Genomic DNA, 25145 nt, shown 5'->3' with positions numbered 1-25145 from the left:
CCTGGTGTTATGAAATCATCCACAGGTGAAACACCCAGACAAAGTACAAGAAAGATCAATAGATTTTCATGTAACAGAATACAAAAAGTTCACTGGCATGGTTTCAGGTTCCACACTGCGAATAATCTTTAAAAGTCTGCCAATTTTTGAGTATTAAAGAATATGCTTTTCTTAATTCACACTGCATTCCCTTCTGAATAAGGACCTCTGTGAGTATTCAAAGCACAGGATACTCCCCAAGAGCCAGAAAGCCCAGGGAAATGATTTGATGACAGGGGAAGTGATCATCTCTATCGGCCAATCATACTACATAAAAAGGACACTAAAATGTTACACATTTCCCAAGTACAAACCAAGGTAATTCTAATCAGTGTTAGAAATACACATTACCTCCTCAGGAACTCCAAATCTTTTAGCTGGGATTCTCTGCAATTGTTTTCTCCAAAAGTCTTCTGCCAAATAACTATAGTTGTCAAAAGCAGTCTGGGAATAAATAATTCCCTATATTTAAAAATAAAACAGGAACAAAATAAAGCATGTAAAATTAAAATTTAATTGTAAAGACATCAAGGCAGTCTATCGACCCATACCAAAAATTAAGTGGTTTAAGTTTAATAGAAAAGTTAAGATTTCTAATAGTAATTTTTCTCAGTACTGTCAAAGAAATATTGCTGTTATGAATGGATTATCTGGATGCTCATTTTGTGGCCTCCCCTTCCTTAATAACCAGTCACACCCTGGATTTTTTCATAAAAGTCTTGGTTTCTGAAAGCATAATTACACGAGTAGATGAGTGAGCCACTTAGCTGGGAGCAATGGGACAGGGAAGTCTATTTTATCCTCCACCAAGCTTCTCTCTTTTACAATATAAGACTGGATTATGGTTATGTGAGGCTTAGAAAATGCAATATTGTCATGGCTTTTCGCCTAGAGTGAAATCACAAATAAAACATTTGAATACAATATAAATAAGCTAATATTTTAATTGTTTAGGAATTCTTTTATATTGCTTTCACTAGCTTTCGAGGGTTTATAAAGCCAAGAAAATGACTTTATAAACTCTGTAACACAGGATAAAGTTATTTGTTTTGGCCTCAAACTATAAGAGGTTATGGGGAGGAGGCAAAGAAACAGGAGGCATAAAAGTAAGATGAAGAAATTTAGCAGTATTGTTTATTCTAAATGATACTGGGGTGACATACTGATTTCTAATTAATTTATAATCTTTCATTCAAAGAGAAGGAATATTCTAGAAGTATAAAGGTTTAGACACTAAACTTAAAAATGTCTCAGAAGAACATATACGAGTTTAATAATGTTCTTATAACACTAACATACCAATTATAACATACCAATGATATTATATATATATCACTATTTTAAAAATATTATATATATAATCACTATTTTAAAAATATTTCACTGATAATTCTAATAATATACAAGAATCACTGCCTTAATTTAACCTTGACAATCAAATCGAACAATACTTATAAATCAAAGAAGGCTTTTCCTAATTTTATCTATTTTTAAAAGCCAATCTTTTCTAGTATACATACATATTAACAAATACCTCTATCGACAACACACAATAATCAGAAGAACACAATCTGTCAACAGCTTTCAAACAGAACATCTACTTACAGGAGCAACGCTGTTGATCCTTACTCCATCGCTGGCCCATTCCAAGGCTAAGGTTTTGGTGAGATTGTTAACACCTTCTCTGGCAGCTGCGCTGTGCCTTTAAAAGACAAAATATAAACAATATAATCAGTCTAAACTTCTTTGCACAATGGAAAAACAGACTAGCCTTAGATGAAATTAAGAAGAAAATTATTAGAACCTCCATAGAAAAATGTGCCAAGACAGCAATACAGTTCAACTACACACAAAAAGATATCCAGACAGCCCTTCAACAACTGAGGAGATGCTCATCACAGTTGTCCAGAAGTTGAAATACCCAATTTGGATAAGGTTGTGGAGAACTGGCACTCTCATATATTGTTGATGGGAGTGCAAAATGGAAAAAAATTTGGAAACCTAACGGTATCCATTTACCCTTCACTCGGCAACCCAACTGAAGATATACCTCCGCAAATATGAAACAAATATATACAATGTCATTCATTACAGAATTATCTGTAATACCCAAATGTAGAAACAATACAAATTTCTATTAAATTTGAGACAATCTATATATTTGAAACAATGAATTTGAAAGGAAATCCGTAAGTTCATAGTGGTATACCAAAAAAAGTTATTAATAATGATGATAACATTAATAAACACATATATATATAAAGAGAGAGAAGGGATAGTTGTGGCAAAAAAAATCTTTTTATGGAAGAATATCAGCTAAAAAATATAGAATTAATTATGAAATCAGAAAAATCAACATTTTCATACCCTCAATGATTCAGGTAAGAATCAGCAATGGTTGCTAAAATCATAACGTCAAAGAGAATATTTACACAGTGCCAAAATATCACCCTGCAGATTAAAGATTACTTAATAATTATACAGAAATTAAGATCATGATTTTAATTAGTTAATGGGTTATTTCTGGGATGAGAAGGTTTAGAGGGTTTGACTTTCTACCTTATACAGTTTTTTATATCTATAAAAACTAGCATGCATTGTTTTTATAACACCGAGATAGGTTCATTTCAAAGAAATAACGATTCCATGATGGAAAATAAAAAAAAAAAATTATTTAAAAATAAAAGGAATCAGAACTTATAAAAGATACTAAAGGAATGAGCAAAACTAAACTTCTTAAACCAGATTTTTTAACTGTTGTACATGTGGTTTTCAAGTAGCTCCCTGGCACATTGTTTTTCTACCTGGAAGGCCTTTTGGATAATTATGAAAAATTTACCGATTCAGTTTCATTAGTTCTTTGATTTCTTTCCTTTAAAAAAAAATCGGTTTGCTATGTAAAAATTTAACATAATCGGAATAAGAGTCAAATATGTCAAATTTCATTATGAAGTAACAATTTAGCAGTTATGCCTAAAATTAAATAAGTATATTCATGATATTCAAATCTAAATTTGAAGATTAGGTTAGTTTCATTCCACTTCTTCACAGAGGTTTCTAAACAATAGGGACCAATTTAGAAACATCTGGATCAGGTTCAGCAGATAAAATATAGGACATTCAACTAAATTCAAATTTAAGATAAACCACAAAAATTTTTTTTACCATAAGTATGCCCCATCAATAGTTGGGACATATTTGTAATTAAAAGAGTATTAAATAAGGCATCCTGTTTGCTTGTTTTTCTTTTCTTGGTAAATCTGCCACCCCTAATATGAATGAGAATTTCAGAAGTACATTTTTAAAGTCCAAATAAAGGGAAACGTTAAATATTGAGATCATAACTCATTAAAGGAGTAATGAAATTAGTCCTTTAAGAAAATTTCCCTACCCGACTCTCCGTATTCAGAGGACAAAATCCAAAGACAATTGTTAATATCAAAAGCAAAGGGAAACCAGCCTTGAATAGTCCCCCTGAGCAGACAAAACCGGTTAAGTTATAGAAACAAAGCTTAACTTAGTTTGTTTTGCAAAGCTAACCTGACTGAATCATTTCTTGCTTTTGCCTCTGGAAATCATAGGCAAGCTTAACTGTCTCCCAAGGTGTATATGAGGTAACTATTGAAAAATCAAAAACTGTAAACAATCGCTGTGAAGACTAGTCACTGTTGTCTCACCAGATAAGCTGCTTGATAACAATATACCTCTGAGCCTTATTCCATGTTTTCGCTTGAGTGCTCCTGGTCCACAAACTATCTTTTTGATGTATGCACAATAATTGATACTAAATACTACTTCACTGATATACTGGTTTTACTTTGGCTATTTCTGAACCTTTGACACATAGGAAAAAATATATAAAAATGCTTACACAACTCCTGGATATCCATTTTTAGTAAGCATAGTAATATTGACAATAGATCCTCCATGCTTTTTCATCCAGGAGTTGTAAACTGCAGAAAACAGATAAATGAAAATTATATTAAATACTGTCCCAACCCTTCTCTGATCCTGCTCCAGCATGCTTTTTATTTGATATATTTTAAATTTTAATTTACATTTACCAAATTTAATTTACAAAAGCCTGATTGAGGTACACTTCACATATCATAAATTTCACTCACTTAGTGCATAATTTAATGATTTTTAATAGATATACAGACCTGTTACTATCACCACAATCCAGTTTCAGAACATTTCCATTATCCCAAAAAGTTCTTTTGTGCCTATTTGCAGCACAACCCATCCTCCGGCAAACATTCATTTACTTTGTTTCTACAGATTTGCCTCTTCTAAACATTTCACATAAACAGAATCACACAATATGTGGTCTTTTCTGTCTGGCTTCTTGGAACGTTTGTGAGATTGGCCTGTACTGTGACATGTATCAATAGTTACTTTTTATTGCTGAATGGTATTCCATTGTGTGGATTGCCACTTTTTATTTAACCATTCACCAGCAGATGAACATTTAGATAGTTTCCACTTTGGGGGGGTGATATGAACACAAGTCTTTAGGTTGAAACATGTTTTTATTTCTCTTGGGTATATATCTATGGGCAGTATGCAGGGTCTAGGTTTAGCTTTTCAGAAAACTGCCAAATTACTTTCCAAAGTGTCTCCACAATTTGACATTCCTCCAAAAATGCATGAGGATTCCAGTTTCTCCACACTATTACTGTCTGGCTTTTTGATTATAGCCATTCTAGTGGATGTAAAGTGATATCTCGTGAAAGTTTTGATTTGCAGGTGATGACTAATGACTAATGGTGCTGAGCATCTTCTGATGAGCTTATTAGCCATTCACATATCTTCTTTGCTGAAATCTACTCAAATCTTTTGCTCATTTTTTAATCGGGTTGTTTTCTTATTTTTGAATTGTAAAAGTTCTTTGCATGTTCTAGATACGAGTGCTTTTTCAGATATGTGATTTGAATATCTTTTCTCCCAGTCCGTGGCTTATCTTTTCATTTTCTTAACGGTGTCTTTTGAAGTACAAACATGTTTAATTTTAAGTCCAGTGTATCGATTTTATATTTTATAAGTGGTATTTTTGGCAGTGTATCTTAGGACTCTACCTAACCCAAGGTCGGAAAGATTTTCTTCCTTGTTTGCTTCTAAAAGTTTTAGAATTTTACTTTTTGCATCTAGGTCCATGATCCATTTTGAACTTTTGGTTAACTTTCATTTATGCTGAGAGGTGAGTGTCTTTTGGCATGTAGATATCCAACTGCCACAGTATTATTTCCCATAGAATTGCATTGGCACCTTTGACAGATATCAATTGACCATAAATATAAGGGCTTATTTCTGGACTCTCAATTCTGTTCCATTTACCTATACATCTATCCTTATGCCAGGATCACAGTTTTTTTTTCAAATCAAGAAGTAGCTTTGAAATCAAGAGGAATCAATCCTCCAATTTTCTACTTTTGTAAAATTGTTTTGACTATTCTGGGTTCTTTGCATTTCCATATACATTTTAGGACCAGCTTGTCAATTTTCACACACACACACCCACAAAAATGATAGAGATTGCATTGAATCTACAAATTGAACCTATCAATTTGGGAAGAACTGCCATCTCAACATATTGGGCCTTTCAATTCATAAACACAGAATGTCTTTTTATTTATTCAGATCTTCTTTCATTTCTCTTAGTAATGTTTTGTAGTTTTTAGCAAATTAGTCTTAAACTTTTTTGTTAACTTCATTCTTAAATATTGCATCATTTTTTAAGTCCGATTTGACATATAGGCATCCATTCTATTCATACAAGTCAAGACGAGGCTACAGATGTACCTCAGGACTCACTTCAACAGAAATCTAATTTTTAGAGTATTAGATTAATTAAAGACCTGAGATCAATTCAATATAATTCCTATTAGAAACTTAAGCAAAAATAAGGATGCCTCCCCACTAATACTTAATGCTTTACTGGGAATTCTTACCAATTCTTAATATATGACAGAAAAAAGGAGTAAAACCACTAGAAAAGAAGACATGAAATATAATATATTTAAAATCAAAGACAACTTTTTCACATTGCAAATTACAATATGTCCTGCAATTGGTGGCATCTTACAATTACAAAAAGTACTGTTTTTACTTTTTTAACAGTCTATAAAATGATGGTGCATTTCACAATTGACTGTATCTCTGAATCAATGAAATACAATAGTTGTCTTCAGACAACATAATCGTATATCTAGAAAACCCAAAAGACTAATTTGACAAACCAGTAAGTAATTACTACCGGTAAGTAATGATCTATTGATAAATCTACAAGATCAATTTAAAAAAATAATTCTTCTGTAAACCAACAAAACTAGTTGATAAATTATTGGGAAAAAAGCCCATTCAAAAAAGCAATAGACATAAAAAAAATCTAGGTGAATCTTAATAAAAAAAATATGAGCTCTCCATGACAAAAACCACAAACGTTTAGATATAAAAGAAAAATTAATTAATGAAAAGACATGTCATAATGGGAAGACAATATTTAAACACGTTACTTATTTCCAAATTATTGAAAAGTTTAACACAATTCCAATTAAATTCCCCAACAGGACTTTTGGGAAAGAAACTAGAACATAAAATTCATCTGAAAGAATAAATGGTTATAAATAGCCAAAAAAAAAAAAAAAAAAGTTCGGAAATGAAAATTAATAAAACAGTTGTGCCACATCAAATATTTTAAAAATTTGTAAAATGATTTGATAATTAGCATAAGAAAGAATAAGTTTATTCAAATTACCTTACACTGACTTTTTGCTTCTGCTTAAAAACTCCTACATATTTTACTCTGAAATCATCTTTGTGTTTCTCCCTTGACACTTTTCCAGGGCCATTACGAGGATACCTCTTCAAGATATTTGAGATAGTCATCAGATGCCAGTCATAAGTCCAGGTTGTTGTTTCCTGTGCTTCTGACTGAGTGGCTATAAATCAGAGGTGCCTATGACCTCCTGCTTGGATTCCACTAATTGGCTAGTGCAGCTCTCAGAACTCGAGAAACTAGTTTACTCACCAGATTACCAGTTTATTACCAAGAATAATAAAGGATAGGAATCAATAGTCAGATGAAGAGAGATACATAGGACAAGGTTCTGAACAAAGGAACTAACTGTCCTCATAGAATTTGGGGCCCAGCATTGTGGTGTGTGGAAATGTTATGGTTCACAAACCTGGGAGCTCTCTGAACCCCATCCTTTTGGGCTTTTATGGAGGCTCCACGACATAAGTACAGTTAATTAAATCATTGGCTATTGGTGACTGATTCAACTTCCAACCTCTCTCTCCTCCCCAGAAATTAGGAGGCAGGACTGAAAGTGCTAACCCTCTATTCATAGTTGGTTCCCTGGCAACTAGTACCGCTCCCATCTTTAGGGGATTTCCAAAAGTCACTTCATTAACATTAACTCAGTTATGGTTGATAAGGGTTTGTTATGTATAGCAAGACAGCCATTTCACCTTAATGGCTCTGAATCAATTTCAAGAACTGAGAACAAGAGACCAAATATGACAAAAGATGCTTCCATTGCTCTTATTGATCAAGAAATTCCAAGGATTTGGGGAGCTGTTGGCCAGGAACTGTGGATGGAAGATGTATTTATAAATCACAATATCACAGTCCTTATGACTATGGAACTACAATACTATCCCTAAACTACCTACCTGAACTTTTATGCGTTAGGGAGGGAGAAATTTCCTTCTACCCTTCTAGGTTCTTCGGCTAGCCTAATAATAAAATCTGCATGAGACAAATTAACTAGAAAAAATAACCGGATTTAATTATACACATACGAATGGGATCCCCACATACATGAGAGAGTCATGACTCCACATACTTGAGCGGTTCTGAGATGAAAAGTTAAAATGAAGTATATATGCCACTCTGAGCTAAGGATGAGGTAAAGGACCTTGGGTCTCTAGAGAGGAGAGGGAGGTCTCTGAAGAATAAGAACAGCATATGTTCAGTAATTAGATGTTTGTCTTGCCCTATATGTAGGTCATAAAAAGGTATCTTTGGTAATAACTCTTAGAATGGGCAAGGCCCCCAATTTAAATTCTTCTAGGTAGTTAAGGAAGGGGCAAATGTTTTTCCTGAACCTGCCAGGTCTCAAATGCCTGCAGCTCAAAATAATCCACATGCCAAAGCAGCACATTTTGGAGAGACTGTTCTGAACCCCTTCATTATCTTCTTTAAACTGTCTTTTCTGGGTCTCTACACTGGAGCAGCCAATCCTGCCTCACAACTAATATAGATCTTTATATTTTTAAAGATATAATGAAGCCTGGGAATGCCTTCAAGACCTTTGGCTTAGAGATACTAAGAATACAAAGTCTAACCCACGTTGGGGTGAAGATCCTTTAGGTCAGAATAAACTCGTTCTATGTTCTGCATCATAAAAATGTCTTGGATAGTTTGTAAGGAAACACTTCAATTACCTAACTTCAGGAGTTTAATGTCACCGCCTATGAAACATAACCTTTAATACAAAGACTATACATACATGCTAATTAGTTGTTAGTCAGAAAGAATGTGGACTCTGGCATTCTCCCTTAAGATTTGACTGAATTAATCAACAGGTTCTTATAACAGCTTTAACATATTCATTTATTAAAGAAAAAGAAAGTTAAATGTGAGAGTTCTTTTTAATGTTATGAACAACATTATAGCCATATCTTTGTACAGATCCTTAATAATTTTCTCATGACAAATTCCTAGAAATAAAATCACAAATTCAAAAGCCATCCATACTTTATAAATATTGCCAAATTACTATTTGGAAATGTAGCTATTTACATTTCTATGTTGTACGTGGGAAAATTAGGGCAGTAAATGTCGATGACATGGAGCTTCTAAGCCCCTAACAATTCCTCTTTCAGTATTGTCTGTAACCTTTAAACAAATCACACTTGCCTGCTTTGCACAGGTAGAAGGTTCCTGACAGGTTGGTTTCAATGACAGCATGCCATCCCTTTGAAGTGATGCTTTCAGCAGGAGAAATGAACTGGCCTCCTCCATTGTTTACTAAGAAATTGATCTTGCCATAAATATCTAAGGTAGATTTGACCAAATTATTCACCTAAAGAAAAACATTAAAAGCCAACTGGTTAATAACCTAATTTGCTACTTGGGTTGATGTCTTGTTCTAGGAGAGTAACAGAGCTTACAATCTCTTACCATGAATGGGTAACCCCGAGTATCACAATACCACAAGATCATAAAACTAAATTTATTTTGCTTCCCTTTCTTTCCTTTTCCTGAGGTGACTTACTCAATAAATCATTAGAAGAATCTCTTTCACAGGCTCTGCTTCTTGTGAACCTCATCTGAGATGGTTACAATAGGAAAATCTGAAGCACAGTCAGGTTTAGGAATCACTACTATATATTAAAAGTGAATGAGTAAATGATACAGATATATTTGCATTACCTCCTCTTCTTTGCGGATGTTGCACTGTAGGGGAGTGACTTGAGACTTGTTGGTAGGGGGCAAGAGAGTCTTCAGTTCATCTGCAGCAGATTTTAATACATCAAACTTACGGGACGCAATGACCACATTACAGCCTGAGGAGAAAAAAGCCAAAGAACGAGTAAATATGCTCTCATTGGTTGTCCAAATTCCAAATAATAATAATAATTTAGCAAATTTGCACATGTTCCCATAAAAAAGGTGAATTGCGAGTTCTGCTTCTGGTCAAGATGGAGTAACACGAACTAAGTTTACCCAACAGCCCAAAACAATTAGAAAACTGGACAAGATACACCAAACCACGGTTTTCAGGCATTGGACGTCAGGTAGCACTGGGCAGTGATCTTAGAGAGTGGAAACAAGTGGCGTGAGCTCTATGATTATTCCAGCTTGCTTCCTGAAGAGAGTTTTTGGCTTCAGCACAAGGAGGAGGAACCTATTCAGAGCCCAGCAGTCTCCTGAATGGAAGAGATGAAGCTGAAAGGGAGGCTAAGATGGCCACATTACACAGGGCATAGAGAGAAGAGAGGTACACGGAGAGAGACAACTCCAGAGATCTGCAGAGAATTTCCTATAATCTTTAGCTGCACACTGATCAGAGCATGTAAGTAAGGAAACTATCTGAGGCTGGGGAACAAATGACCCCAAATGAGCAGAGAGAACACACCCTGGTACTCACACAGCACTGGAAGTAGTTAGTGTTCCCACCAGGAAAAGCTTCTCACTTTGGGTACATTGGGTAAAGTACTCAGAAGGTATGGCCTCAGAAGTGAGGCAAAATTAGCCCTAGACTAGAGGCTGTTCACGTCAATGCTTAACATAAAGTAAGCCTATTTTAAAGTATTGATCTGTCTCCAAGTAACTTAATTGCATCACAGAACAAAGCTCAAGAATATTTATAAGAATATAAAAAGAACCAGCAACCAACAAAGTAAAATTCAAATGTCTGGCATGCAATGAAAAACTACCAGGCATGCAAAGGAGTAGGAAAATATAAGCCGTAATGAGGAGAAAAGTCAATTAATAAAAACATACCCAAAAATGACACTGATGATATAATTAAATAAGCCAGTGATAAAGAGAAAAATTTTTAAAGCCAGAGAAAAAGAGCCCATTAAGTACAGAACGAAAGAGAGAGGGGAAAAAAAAAGGACAGAAGACTTATCTGCAGAAACAATATAAGCCAGAAGACAATGAAATGTCTTAAAAGTACTTGGGGAAAGGGGGCAGTAGCAAGGATTATGCACCTATAATTCTTGACCCAGTGAAAATAGCTTTCAAAAATGATGGCAGAATCCAGACTTGTTCACATATATAATAGCTGGAAGAATTCATTAAAGCAGGCCTGCATTCAAAAAAAGATCAAAAAAAGTCTTTCAAGCAAGAAGGACAATGATACCAGATGAAAATCAAAATCTACAGAAGAAAAACAGAAATGGTAATTATGTTACTAAACATAAAGAATTTCCTTCTTTCTATTCAAATCTCTAAAAAAACAGTGATTGTTTAAAGTAAAAATGACAACAATGTATTATGGGATTTATAATACATGTAGAAATTAAATTCATGAGAAAAGGAGCACCACAGCCAGGAAGGGTAAAACACAAGGAAGGGTGAAACATAAGTCCTTGTTTTGCTCGGCTCTAACAGACACTCATTTCAGTTACCTTAGCTTAGTTAAATAACACTAGTCCCCCACCTACATGGTTCAAATTTCAGATACTATGGGATATTAACTGTGTGTGAGCGATTGCATAGAACACAAACTTCACAGCTAGCTCTTCAGTCCACAATGTGCATAATGGAGGCATACCCTGATCAGCGACAAATCGACTAATCATGTCACTTCTTTCAATGTCTGCCCGTGATTGGTCACCATGTATCTATACTTCCGCACATGCACAGACAGCCAAACATGCAGTCCTGTTGCCTCCTTGTCTCCCAATGATAAACCTATGTAACAGTTTACAAAAATGGATGGCTGAAAGAGGGATTGGCTAAGAAAGATGAAAGTGTAAAACAAAATAAAAAACTAGTTAACACTGGAAGTGAAAACAGAACCACTGTTAATGGAATTGTAATGTTAATGGAAGAGGAATAGCTGCCCTTGGGAATGTTGACATTGCTCCTAGTGTTTTCCTTAAGTGAAAATACTAAGCTACCAGATTTTGGAATATCCATTTACCTTACTAACTAATCCTGAACCTTATTGCCCATTGTTGCTTTGAGTCTTTGCTCATCCTAAAAAGAATGCTTCTTTCTTTTCATATACAAATATAGAAAGCAGAAATGTTTGCCAGGGCGGCCTCAAAGCAGAGAAAGGGAAGAGCGCCTCCGTTTCTGAGAAGCCTAAAGGTATATGGAAGATTTAAATTCAACTGCACTGATCATCACCACTATATTAATAACCCTTCTTCCTCTCCCTCACTAAGCTAAGGCTGGCTGCACCTTCTACATACTCCTGTGTCTCTGTCCTCACTCTAATAGAGCCCTAAAGCCCAGGCTGTAGGATAATTATGTTACTTCGCAGTAATACATAGAATAAATGAAGTTACTAAAGGCAGAGAGTAAAATGGCTCTCCATTTGGACAGAATTATTTTAGTTACATAAGATGTGTTAGCTTCTGAATATTAAAATAAGATACTTAAAAAAATGCTGTTTTTCAAATTTAAGTTATAATTTAGTAAACTCCAAATGGAGACAACTTTGGGGGAAAAAAGAAAGAAAAAGGAAAGAAAAGAAAATAGACCTCATTAAATGAAACAAACAAACAAACAAACTACTTCAGGAATACTAAGGTCATTAACGCCCGACTTTATCCAAGGCCTCAAATAAGACATATAAGTACATTTTTTCACAAGAATTATCTAATTAGAAGTTTACTAAATTATCACTGAAACCTACCTGGACCCTGAAGGCTTCAGGAAAGTTATGTGATTCAAGTAGAGCTGTACTGAAACACAACTCTGAAAGTCTATTTACTTTAATTGTATGTAGAGCTTTTCACTACATACAAACTTGAATCAAGATGCAAAGTTATTACCAGGAAACCCACTGCAATGCTGGGTAAAACACTGGAAACCTAAATTTCTATTAAAGGAATGGTTAAATAAACTATTGCGACCCATACAATGGAATACTATATAACTTTGAAAAGAATTAAATACTACCATGTGTACTCACATGGAATGGAGTTAACAGAGCAATAAGAATACTGTGGTCCCAGTTTTGTAAGTAACAAAATACACACTTGTGTGTGTATAGATGGGCATGTGGGTAGATTCACAGAAAATCTCCAGGAAAAGGATTTAAGAGCAGAGCAGAATGACAAAGCTCTATTTCTTTTTCTTTTACATACTTCGATACTATTTGAATTTATTGCAATGCTCTTATATTATCTCATGAGAAAACGGTTAAATATAATCCTTCTCCTAATTCTTATGCTAGATGATTTGGATAAACTTTTTTGTTTGTATGAGTAGCTTGAAAATTTGATAAACTTGTTTAGAATAAGGTATTGAGTAACATTCAAATATAAAGTTACTCCATATCAGGCATTCGCAGCCGAGGGGGCCGCTTCACCAACCTAAGTGCAGAAGCTCGGTCGCGATGGCCTTTCCGATGCCTGTGCCTCCTCCCGTGACGATGGCCACTAGATTCTGCAGCAAGCCGGCCTCCAGGCTGCTCTTGAGTTTGAAACTAGAGTCCATGGCCAAACAGCGTCCGATAGTCTGTAGGACAGACCAACTTCGGATACAGCGCCGGAAAAACCTCGGAGATGGGCGGGCCTAAGACGCTCTGGCTCCGCCTCGTCGTCGCTCTGGCCATCTGCAGAAGCTCTCGGTTCTCCAAGGGAAAGCCCACTCCCCTGCGGCGGCTTCTTCACCTTCCGCATTCTCTCTGCCAGCCTCTGTCCCTGGCACGTGTAGGTGAGACTCCTCGTTCGTTTTTTTCTTTTTAATTTCGATGCCATAGGGTCGTCGGGGGTGGGTGGCAGAATAGAAGCAGACGGAAAGCGGGAGTGTGCTGTCTTTTGAAAATTTCAGTCGTCAGTGCTATAGCTCTCACGGTTAATTAACATTAAATCTCCAGGGCATCTGGGAAAGGAGAGGCTGCAGCTTGGGAGCCTTGCTGCGCCCGGCGGCATCACGCTTGGGGCGATGGTCTGGCCCCAGCTGCTGTGTGCGGCTGGATAGAAAGGGAAGACGCTGGCTTAGCTGAGGGGAAGAAATTTGGCTTTCAGATCCTTTCGTTCTCCGGAAGGGACCCTGGAGATTGGAATGAGGGAGGAGGAGGGTACCATTGCAGTTATCCACAAAAGCAAGATAATAAATGATTTAAAAAATTAACCCCAGCCTACCTCCACCTCATCTCCCTCTCAAGGATGAAGGGAAGAAGTAACCTTTACCAGATCCGACATCTGATCCATTTTTGCCAGGCTGCATAAATTGATGAGTCCAAAAGAGGATCTTTCCTTGAAGGGTGCCTGCTTCCTGCAAGAGTGCATCTAGAGGTGTCTGCTTGAGAATCTATCCTCTAGTTCATTCCTTATGCAGGAGAGTGAGCCTGCTGAGGATGGGGGAAATTTCTCATCCGTGTTTGGGCGCCCAGTAACAGTGATTTATTATTCCGATTCTCCTTATTGTTCATCTTGCATCATGCTGTCAAACCAGTAGAGTGAGATTACACCTGTACTAGCCTGATGAGACTTTGCCTAAGATCTTTGCAGATCTAGGGGATGTGTCAGGTGTTGTGGTTTTAACAATCTAGGCAGGGTGCTATTTCTAAATCTGTTGAATTTCCTCCGGCCGGGTATTAAAATAATGTAAAAGCAAGCGAATGCCATCATTCTTTGGTTGAGCCCACCACCTAGTTATTCACAAAGCAAATTTGAAATAGTTCTGATAGAGAGTGGAATTAGATAGCTTCTTCACTATTCCTCCATCTCCTGCCCTTTTCTGCCCTCCTTTAAGAAACATTTGTCCTTCAATCTTTGTTGCTGACAGATTCCAATCAACACTCATTAGAAAAGGGAAGAAATCTCTTCCCCTTCCCATTTGCTAAATAGTTTATCTAGGAATCTCTTACTTCTATTAGTTAAGTGAGTTATGCAGTTATGACTAAATTTAAAAAAATTATACCATTGCCTCCTTAACAAAGAAGTAAATTTGTATGGGAAAGTTCAAAGTATTGTTGCAGAAAAATATAATTCCTGGTATTTTGATTCCCAATAACAAAATTTTTTTTTAACAGGAAGAGAAATATTGACTCGATTCTGAGGCATTTCTTATTCCAGAAAATTCCAGGTTTTCTCTCGTGGGAAGGAGGAACACTTTAAATTTCTTTTAAAGGTAATTTTATGAAAGATATAGTCTAATGCGTTTCATGACTGGGTGGGACCTATGGATTCACAGGGCTCTGCCAGGGCAGATCAGAGTGGGCCTGGCTGTACTGCAGCCTGTGTGTCGTGGCCCAGTAGACTGAGAGAGGGACTCTGGTCCTCCAGTGAAAATGTGACAGGACTGGCCTCAAGCCAGTTTTAACTACTGAGGATAACAAGAAGCAGCAAGGAGGTTGCAGAATGAGCAATCAGAAAGCTATTTTTCGCAGTCTGGAGAGAGCCTGTGATTAAGAGAGATGGGGTTCCTTTGAGAGATCTTTTGTTAAAGAAGCGTGTCCTCTATGCTTCTGCCTCTGACATTGGTCAGGGTTTGCAAATCTGCTAAACCCATAAGACCTGGAGGCACAGCAGTAGTTCTGCCTTTTGGAGGCTGTTTGTTTCCAAATTTTAACACTGGCTCCTGATTTAGCCATCTCTTCTCAGACCAACCACTCCACACTGCACTGACTCCTCTTTTGACTGAATCAAATGCTGGTCTTCCCTGCACTCTGCATCACCGGCCCCTTTGTCTTGGTGAAAAAGGCATCATCATGGCCATGATCCTTCCACATTCCCACCCTGTCGTACTGCATTAGCCCACACTGGCGCCCTTCATCTTCTGAGATGCACTTACTGCTCACCCATCTTCCCACCCCTCCCCCACTCCATCTGCCTGGTAACTTCATTTTCTCATCTATGCAGAGCAGCTGCTGGCTCTGTGGGATTCTCAGCATTCAGACTCACAGAATCTTGGTGTCTAAGGAATATCAATGAGGCATCTAGCCTCACCCTGCTTTGAAGTAAGAGCACTCCCGAGCCAATTTACATAAATAAGATTTTTAACCAGTGCACCGATATTCAGCCACCTTTTATTGAGCATCTGCCATATGCCAGGTACTGTTCTAAGCATGGAAGATAGAGTACAGTGGATAAGACATGTAAGTGTCCCTGCTTTTGTAGAATTTATATTCTAACATGTATGTATGTTGGGAGCAGGAGTGGGAGATGGAAAGAGTGTGTGTGCCATAAGAGGTAAGACAATAAGCAAACAGAAGATCAGATGGTGAAGATCATATCTTACAATAAGAAAATGCTCAAGCTCCTTGTAACCAGCTACTCTCACTGCCAGGAACTATTTCCTCTGTAGACAGATGATGAACCTGGCTCAGTGTGAGAGCCTTTCAGGACCAGGTAGATTGGCAATGACAAGAGGAATGCTACTCACAGGACTATGAGGGAAGGCTGCAGTCTGACTGTGCTCACGGCCAATTCACAGCAACTAACTGGAGGCTGGGAGTTTTAAGTTGCTGTTTCTTCATCGTTCCTGTCACTTTAGATCAGTCTGAGCCAAATTCCCCTTCCTTTTTACATTAGCGAGACTATTTCCCTGAGAGGGGCTATTAGTAACTTTCAATGATAAAATGATAAGTATTTTATTTTTGACTTGACCTAGTACCTCTAATGGTGATAAATCAAGATGCTTTTTGGAGAGTCAGGTGACATGTGGCCCTTTGGGTGACAGATACACAAATCAGAGAAGAACCGAAAGAATAGCGGGGCCGGAGCAAGACGCAGGTCACTGGAGTAGTGGTATATTAACTTGAAAATGATGATACTCCATCCTCCCAGCCCCAGTCAGGTTCCTTGGGAAAGAGAGATGTGTCTGTGTGTGGCAAAGGTACAAGAAGTCGACTCCTGATTGTTCTTAAACCGATGGAGCAGGGCATATCAATGAGGCATCTAGCCTCGCCCTGCTTTGAAGTAAGAGCACTCCCACGCCAACTTACGTAAATAAGATTTTTAAGATTTGGAAGATTTATAAGCCAGAAGTGGCAAAATGGCAGGCCATTTGTGTTTTGGTTGTTTGTCCACTTGGTAATGTATTAAAATTTGGACTAATTGCAACAATTAAAATCAGGAATTTTCACATGAAATTTCAGACAATCCATACCATTTGGGCCTGCATTTCTCTATGAAAGCAGTTGGCTAAAAAGAGTGGGCTTGATGGGTGGAAGAGAAGAGAACAGTAACTTTGTACTTCAGACAAGATCTGAGCTCCTGTATTTACTATAGCCCCTGCCATTCCTTATTGTGTCCAGGTGCTAAAGCTTAGTGTCATTGATTCTTATTAGCTTTTTTCCGGCCATACTTCATCCATGTATGTTACTTACGTCCCTGCGATGAACATAAGGGCAGAGGCTTCAAAGCCTCCTGGCTTCTCCAGCCACCAAGTTTACAGTTCTGTTGAGTATTTGGATGAGTTTGGAGAAGGCACTGGATCACGTCTGCTCCAGGGACCATGTAGGAGCAGAGAATTATGAGCAAACTCCACAGAAATCATGGCTGATGGTGAGAGGTCTGTGAACCAGCAGTGAACCACCCCTGTGGAGTAGGGGTGGGGTTAGTGACTGAGTGACTGATTGGATAGGAACTGGTCAGCAGGGAGTAGTGACTAGACTTTCTGCTAATGACTCAGCCCTACAAGGGCACTGTATCTGGGCTGGTATACTCATTTTGTAGTGTTGTGAGTCTCTGGGTTTTTACTGAATGCCGAAGAGCTCTGTGTGTGTGTGTGTGTGTGTGTGTGTGTGTGTGTGTGTGTGTGTGTTTCTGTTTGTTTGTTTTTAATGAAACTCCCTTTTAGTACACGGGAAGCCATCTCATTATAAGCAGAGAATAGTCTCTGTCTTTGTCTGTTTAGGCTGCTATAACAAAAATACCATTTACTAGGTAGCTTTCATAAACATTTTTTTTTCCTCATGGTCTGCAGGGTGGGAAGTCCAAGATCAAGGTGCAGGCAGATCCAGTGTCTGGTGAAAGCCTGGTTAATAGACATCTTCCAGGTTCATAGATGGTTGGCTTCTTGCCGTGACTTCACAGGACAGACAGAGAAAGAGAGCTCTCTGGGTTTTTTTTTAATAAGGGCACTAATCTCATTTGTGAGTGCTGCACCCTCATAACCTAATCCTAAAGATTCCACCACCTAATACCATCACATTAGGGATTAAGATTTCAATATATGAATTTTGGACAAATATTCAGTCCTTAACAGTATCATTTAGAGTATTAAACTTTCCAGTGGGTTTCTGGTGGGGCTTGAGCCAGCATCAGTATTATATCCTTCGTACTGGACAGCTGAGTTTCAGAATTCCTGGCTCACCAAGGAAAATCAAAACTGCTTGAACCACCTATTATCAGGGAAGATGCTATTTTATGCTCTCACTTTGAAATACTTATCAAGATCTGCTTATGCCCCTGGGCCAATGAATTGAAAACACAGCAGAAGGGTTGGGACGTAAAATAACCTTGGATAATCCCAGTGTATTGAGTAAGATTTCTATATGGCAGTTTTAAGAGACCAAAATAACCCTGGATTAAAATAAAATTGATATTTATTTTTTCCTCATATTGCAGTCCAGAGGAAGAGGGTTTATGACTGTTAGAGTGGCTCTTATTTCTTCTTTCTCATTCCTCTGCCATCCCTATGGGTTTGCCCTTGTCTGCATGGCTGAGGATGGTTCATCAGGTTTACACTTCAGCCCTCAAGAAGGTAAAGAGAGGTGCAGATGTGGAAGTTGCACACATCGTATCTACTCACATCCTATTGGCCAAAGACTAGTCATATGATCACACTTAGCTGCAAGAGGTGCTGAGAAACGTTATCTTTACCCGGGAAGTCATGTAACCAGCTAAAAGCCTCCATTATTAAAGAAGAAAATAGATATAGGAAGAGCACCTAGCAATTGTGTCATAACCGAGCTTATTAAACATAAAGGAGCATATTAATGTCTCTCTTTATTAAACTTTTCTTCAGTCTCAGTCTCTGACAAAGTTAGGCTAATCCTTAATTGCTACCACTTCACCTCCTCCCTCTAAATCATTAATACTGTCACTTAAAAACATTTATTGAACACTTATTACTTGTTGGCCTACTTGTATGGTACCGCTTTGTAGAACTTATAGTCCAGTAAAGGTGATAGACGATACACAGATAAAATAACAAATAAAGCTTAATTACAAATGTTGATAAGTCTTATTCAAGGAATAGGCTGTTATAAAGAATAATGAAAGGTAAGACAGGGAGCCTGTTTTAGGTTTGGTGTCAGGAAAGCCTTGGAGAAGGTGACATTTGAACTGAGACATGGGGGATACAAAGGCTATGGGCATGTGAAGGGGTGGGAGCAGAGCAGCATACCAGCCAAGGCAGATAGCATTTAAGAAGGCCTCAAGTGGGAAAGCGCCTGGTGCTTTTGAGGAATACATAAGCCACCAGTGTGATTGGAGCATAGGTGGTATATATGAGAAAGGTGGCACAGCATAGGATGACAGGATGGGGAGGGGCCAGATCATGCAGGTGTTTAGGCCACCTGAGTTTGGATTTCATTTTATAAGTGTGGGAAGTTCCTGGAGTGTTTTAAGCAGAAAATGGCATGATTTTATTAATGTTTTCAAGATATCTTTCTAACTGCTGAGTGGAATTGATTGTAAGACCAAGAGTAGAAGCCAGAGGATAAGGAGCATTTTTTAGGACCATAGATAAGAGATGATGGTCTTTTAGACCAGAGTGGTAAAAATGGAGAATCATAATGGCTTATCGAGGTTACATTGGGCAGCATCACATACATTGACGATCACTGGACTGGGGATGGAGGTGGAGGGTGAAAGTCAGGGTGAAGCCTGACTTCCAGAGAAAAGAGCAAAGTCTGTCTCTTCACTTAATTCTAAAGATTAAATTCTCGGAGACTGAGGAAATTCTTTTTACCCTCTCTTATGGAACCTGAAAGGAAAGAGAATTGTTCAGAACCTGTTTCTCAGACAAAATACTAACAGCATAATAAAGTGTACAAAAATGGGAAAATAATTAAGCCTCCCTCTCTTAACAGGTGTTCCTATCTTATTTTTGACTAGGCATTTTCCTTTCTCTGTCCTATCAGGTCAACAAATACCCATTAAGTATCTGCTACATGTGCAGATCTTCCCACTGAAGATGAGGAAGTGTAAAAGAATTTCTAATTTTTAAAATGTTATAATCCTCTCCTCTCTACTCACCTCTCCTTGCTTGGAGAACAAAAAGAAGAAAAGGAGTATTAAGAGTGAAAAGTATGCATCTTCTCCACTGGTCTCCCAGCATGTGATAGGACAGATCTCAGGAACTTTCTGGGATCTTGACCAACTTGAAGCCAGGAGACAGGTGTCCTTTATAGAATACTAGGGTAGACGTGTTGGGCAAAGTTACGCCATCTTTGGGTGGCTCATTGAAAGTTGCATTTATCCATTCGAGCACAGTTGTAATGCGTGACTCGATGGTCAGCAGCCTGGATTACTGGTCAGCAATGTGGATCTTCATCTATGGTAGGAGTAAAACTGGTTCTTAACCCCCATTTGTCTGTAAGCCTTCCTCGCCCAATTTCCTTATACTTGGCTTATGCCCCAGCTAGAGCAATGGAGTTTGTGTAGTATTATATGTTCGTGTATATGACAAAAATATTATTGCAATACACATTAAAATTTTATTCACAACAACACATTCTCATAAAGTATGTCCACGGCACTCCAAAATAAAGTGTTATGAGAAATAAAGGGAGGAGAAGGTTTCTGCCAAGTGGAGGATCATTTCCCTAACCCCTTTCCGTATCACCCTATTCCCTCCTTGTTAATGCCTTTGTTTTCCTATCTTTCAAGTTGAACTCATCGTTGAGACATCTTTGCATAGCCCCATCCAGGAAGAAGCTCTGTGATGTGTGGATTATAAATTTGCTCAAGCAAATCAGATTCTTCACAAAAAATAACTAGATGTGAAGACTAGGATGGAAGAGCCAGCACCAGTGGAAGGCCAGGGCCAGCTCCCAAGCCCCCACCAGGGCTCTCTGAGGAAGGCTGTGGCTGCTGCCCTGGCCCTAGATGGGGAATCCACAATGGGTCGTAGGAAAAAGAGGAAGAAGGATTCCCGTCCAGAATCTATCATCATCTATCGGTCAGAGAGTGAGAAAGTGGATGATGAGCTTGGGGAATCAGAGGGTGGAGAACAGCCCAAAGAGGAAGAAGGAGACGATTTCCTAGACTATCCTGCTGATGACGGTAAGCCTCTCTGGGGTCACTTGCTTAAAGCCATCAGACAGACATTTGCTCACTGACCTATTTCTTCTTGTTGATAAATTTCTTACAACGTTGCAGTCTTCATTCAACGAATTGACAGAATTTACTGAGCATTTATTATGTTCTCTTCTGGCTGATATGAAGATCTCCACTCTTTTGGAACTCCTAGTGTAATGGAAGAGACCTATTTATACATAAAAATTAGTAATACAAGAATTCAGTGCTAGTCATTTAATACATGTAAGATAAAGAAACAATAATAGTTGACTTTCATAAGATCAGGAAAATGCAAATTATAACAACAGTGAGTTATAGGCTTCTTTTACATTTAGGATGGCCAAAAACTGGGTAAAATATAACATCAATGTGAGGAAGTGGATGTATACTCCTGTGTCCTGGAAATTCTTGGTATCTACTCTATAAAACTTATGTGCATGTGCAGAAGGAGGCATGCATAAGAATGTTTGTTGCTGCTAATGAAGCTGTGGAGTGTTCATGATAAGCATCACTGTGCAGCAAGAGATGGATGAGATAGATCTATTTATGTAGATGGATTGACCTCTGAGACATATGCCCACAGTGAGCAAGCAACATCCTTGTTCTCGTGTAGTTGACCTTCTGGTCAGGAGAAGACAGACAGTGAACAAGTCAGCAGATAAAAGATAACTTCAGGTAGTGATTCGAGTTCCCAAGACAATAAACCACAATGATGGGAAGATGAGTAACTGGTGGAGGGTGTTAGTGGAGAGAATGCACAGTGTGCAAAGCTTCTCTGAAGAAGTGACATTTGAGCTGATCCAATTGATATGAAGGAGCCAGCCATGAGAAGATGTTGGACAGAGCTTTTAGATGAAGGAGAGCAGCAAAGGCAAAGACCCTAAGGTGGGAGCATCATTGCCCGTTTCTGGAATGGAGTTATTTCTGTTTGGGAGTGGAAAGAATCAGGGATGATGAGAGGAGATCAGAAAGGTAGGCAGGTCATGTTGGGCCTTGCCTGTCATAGTAAAGAGTTTGGGATTTGTGATCAGTGCAAAGGGAAGGCAATGGAAGACTTTTAAGCAAAGGAGAGACATCTCATTTATATCTTTAAATAGTCACTCTGGCCTTTCTAAAAGAGTGGATTAGGACAGGAAAGAGTCAAAGCTGATGAGAGGCCGTTGTCTCAATGCAGCCACAATAGCACTAATGTAGAAGCTTGGATGAGGGTGACAGCAGGAGAGATAGCTAGAGAAGAGAGGCTGGATTTAGACTGCAGTCTGGAACTTGACGATGGCTTGGAGGTAGGGAGTGAGGAAAGAGAAAAGTCAAGAGTGACTGAACAACAAAGAGGATAGATGGTGGTGTCATTTACTGAGATGAGGGAGCCTGTGAAACCCATAGATTCTGGGGGAACAGTAAAGCCTTTCTGAGTAGTCAGAGTCCCTGCCACTATCCTGGGTGCTGCTCTATAGGTGGCTCTGTTCTATTCCTCTTTCAGCCATGGGGCAAGGAGTCCACCAGGGCATAGAGGATATGCCAACATAAAGCCTGTACTCTCCCCACTCCCTCCACTTCTAGACTACATTTCACATGCCAAGGGCCCCAGACTTCCCTGTGTTAGTATCTGCAGGGTGGCCAAAGGATGGCTTTTTGGTGGTTAGTGGTGGTGGTGATGGTGGTGGTGTGTGTGTGCACACGCGTGTGTGCACAAAGCTAGGATACAAGGGCTGGGACATCCACAGGCATGTGAGGAGGCCCGCTCTCAGGGAATCGTAGGGATAGGAAAAAGAAAGGAAGGGGGCCGGGCTGCCCATCTGTATAATACACATATAGTACAAACTTCATACACAGTAGTTGACACTCATAAGCAACATTTCACAGCACTTGTAAACTAGAAATAAGATCACTGTAAAGTGGTGTCTGTAGTACAGTTCTTCACACCCTTCATATCACAGAGACCCTGATAAGACTGAGACCCAGAAAAGTGGAGAGAACATGAAAAACAGCTTTAACCTGCTTCACCATTTTATCAGTGTAGACTGAGGGTTCACTATGAGAATAGTAATGCCAGTGGTCACCCTCCTGAGGGAGACACATTCAGATTCAGCCCATCAGCGAATCACTGACTCTACTACCGTTTCAGATACTGTAAAAGTAGACACTCTTATTGTCAGCTCCAGCCTCAGGAGACAGCACTGTGATGAAATGAGTGATCTTCTGATCTTCACCTTTTTTATGCTCTGCAGGTATGTGGAACATGCCTTTGGATAGCCGCTATGTCACACTGACTGGGACCATCACACGAGGGAAGAAAAAGGGTCAGATGGTGGACATCCATGTCACGTTGACAGAAAAGGAGCTACAGGAATTGACCAAGCCTAAAGAATTATTGAAGGAAACAACACCTGAAGGCAGAAAGGCCTGCCAGATGGCAGCAGACCGCGGACCCCATGTGGTCCTCTGGACGCTGATCTGCCTGCCCGTGGTTTTTGTGCTCTCTTTTGTTGTCTCTTTCTACTATGGCACTATCACCTGGTACAACATCTTCCTTGTGTATAATGAGGAAAGGACCTTCTGGCACAAGATCTCATGTTGCCCCTGCCTCATTCTCTTCTATCCAGTGCTCATCATGGCCATGGCCTCTTCCCTGGGCCTCTATGCTGCTGTGGTCCAGCTCTCATGGTCCTGGGGAGCATGGTGGCAAGCTGCCCAGGACATGGAAAAAGGTTTCTGTGGTTGGCTCTGCAGCAAGCTAGGTCTGGAGGACTGTTCTCCTTACAGCATTGTGGAATTGCTTGAATCTGACAATATCTCAGGCAATCTCTCCAACAAGGATCCCATCCAGGAAGTAGAAACTTCTACTGTCTAAACTCCCAACACCTTACTTTCTTCTCTGGTCCCAGTAGCCTGGATAGCACTCAATTCCAGAAGATTCTTTCTTTTGATTATTCCCTCCCCCTCACAGTCCTAGAATATTCTAGCCCACGCTGATCTGCCCTACCATCTTGTTGGTTCCAGGAGGGCAGGGAACAGAAAAGCAATTTATGGGAAAGTAGCCTATACAATAGACAAATTCTTCTTCATTCCCTGCCCTAAAATGGCTATCTGGGATAGGAACCTCAGTTGTTTGTCAGTTTAGGAGCTCGAAGGTGCTACTGGAGCCTGGAACCCAAGGGAGTATATGACTAAATGTGACGGAGAATAAGGACGCTCTGGGGGGAACCAAGTCCACCAATAAAATAATAGATAGGGATGGAGTTAAACATTTAGGAAGTACAGTATAGCAGAATGTAAAGATTTGTGTGTGTCACTTAGGGTTTTATTTAACTGCATATAATTAATATCCCAAAATAGAAGTTTATTTCTTTCTTATATAGAAGAAGTCTGGAGGCAGACCATCAGGCAGACCATTGGGATGCAGGCTTCTTTTATTCTCCTACCATTAGTGAGATGTGATCCTCATCGCCCTTATCTTTAACACCCCAGTGCTGTCTACATCTGCAGCAGCCACATCCATGTTTCCGGCAGAATAGAGGAGGGCACAGAAGAGCACATTCTCTCTGTTCAAGGAGACTTCCCAGAAGTCTCAACACTTCTTATATCTCATTGGCCAACTTTTAGTCACATGACCTCACAAGCAAAAGAGGCTGGGAAATGTAGTCTTTTGACTACACAGTTATATACCAGGTTAAATGTTGGGGTTATGCTAATTTAAGAAAAAAGGAAAGAATGGCTATTTTGATAGGCAAGTAAGAATTCCAGTAATTATTTAAATATATTCAGATCTCAAACGGTGGATATATTATTTATTTATTTATTTATTTATTTATTTATTTAGGCCTGAATCTTACACAGAGATTTTATATGTGGATACTAGCTATATATACTATGTATATGCTATACATAGATATTAGTAACTCATACACTTTGCAATTAAATATCTATAGTGTCATGTGGTTTCAGGGTTTTTTAGAAAGGGAAAGTAAACAGTTGAGTACAATTATAGAATAAGTACAACTATATAATAGTACTATATAACATTAGCATATTTTTTTTCCTAGAATGAATAATTTTTTTTTTCCTAATTAAAAAAAAAATAGGAATCTTAACAGGTAAAGCAGATTTGGGAGGTTTTGGTCCTTACAAGAATATCTCATTTCTTATTCTTA

General features: G+C 38.6%; 2 protein-coding genes across 4 annotated transcripts in view; one reads left to right on the top strand and one right to left on the bottom strand.

Annotated features, from left to right (window-relative positions):
• Positions 1-13314, bottom strand: part of PECR (peroxisomal trans-2-enoyl-CoA reductase) — an 18011-nt gene extending 4697 nt beyond the window's left edge. The window contains exons 1-6 of the mRNA XM_011358642.2: positions 13108-13314; positions 9482-9615; positions 8966-9131; positions 3911-3992; positions 1645-1741; positions 391-501 (exon numbers count right to left, since the gene is read on the bottom strand). Coding sequence (XP_011356944.1) covers positions 391-501; positions 1645-1741; positions 3911-3992; positions 8966-9131; positions 9482-9615; positions 13108-13231 — 714 coding nt within the window. The 5' untranslated portion in view covers positions 13232-13314. The remainder of the gene's footprint in view (positions 1-390; positions 502-1644; positions 1742-3910; positions 3993-8965; positions 9132-9481; positions 9616-13107) is intronic.
• TMEM169 (transmembrane protein 169) lies at positions 13307-25145 on the top strand. Of its 3 annotated transcripts, none has more exons than XM_011358638.2 (4): positions 13307-13450; positions 14775-14872; positions 20584-20979; positions 23223-25145. In XM_011358638.2, exons 3-4 carry the CDS (start codon positions 20709-20711, stop codon positions 23843-23845), a joined length of 894 nt encoding a protein of 297 aa, XP_011356940.1. In that variant the 5' UTR covers positions 13307-13450; positions 14775-14872; positions 20584-20708; the 3' UTR covers positions 23846-25145. The 3 variants fall into 3 exon arrangements, with proteins under 3 accessions (XP_011356940.1, XP_023385554.1, XP_011356942.1); XM_023529786.1 differs by having other exon boundaries at positions 13359-13446; XM_011358640.2 differs by lacking the exon at positions 14775-14872 and having other exon boundaries at positions 13367-13450.

Source organism: Pteropus vampyrus, unplaced genomic scaffold (assembly GCF_000151845.1).
Source record: "Pteropus vampyrus isolate Shadow unplaced genomic scaffold, Pvam_2.0 Scaffold42, whole genome shotgun sequence".
NCBI classification, from domain to species: Eukaryota; Metazoa; Chordata; class Mammalia; order Chiroptera; family Pteropodidae; genus Pteropus; species Pteropus vampyrus.
This window is presented reverse-complemented; position numbering and strand designations above follow the sequence as displayed.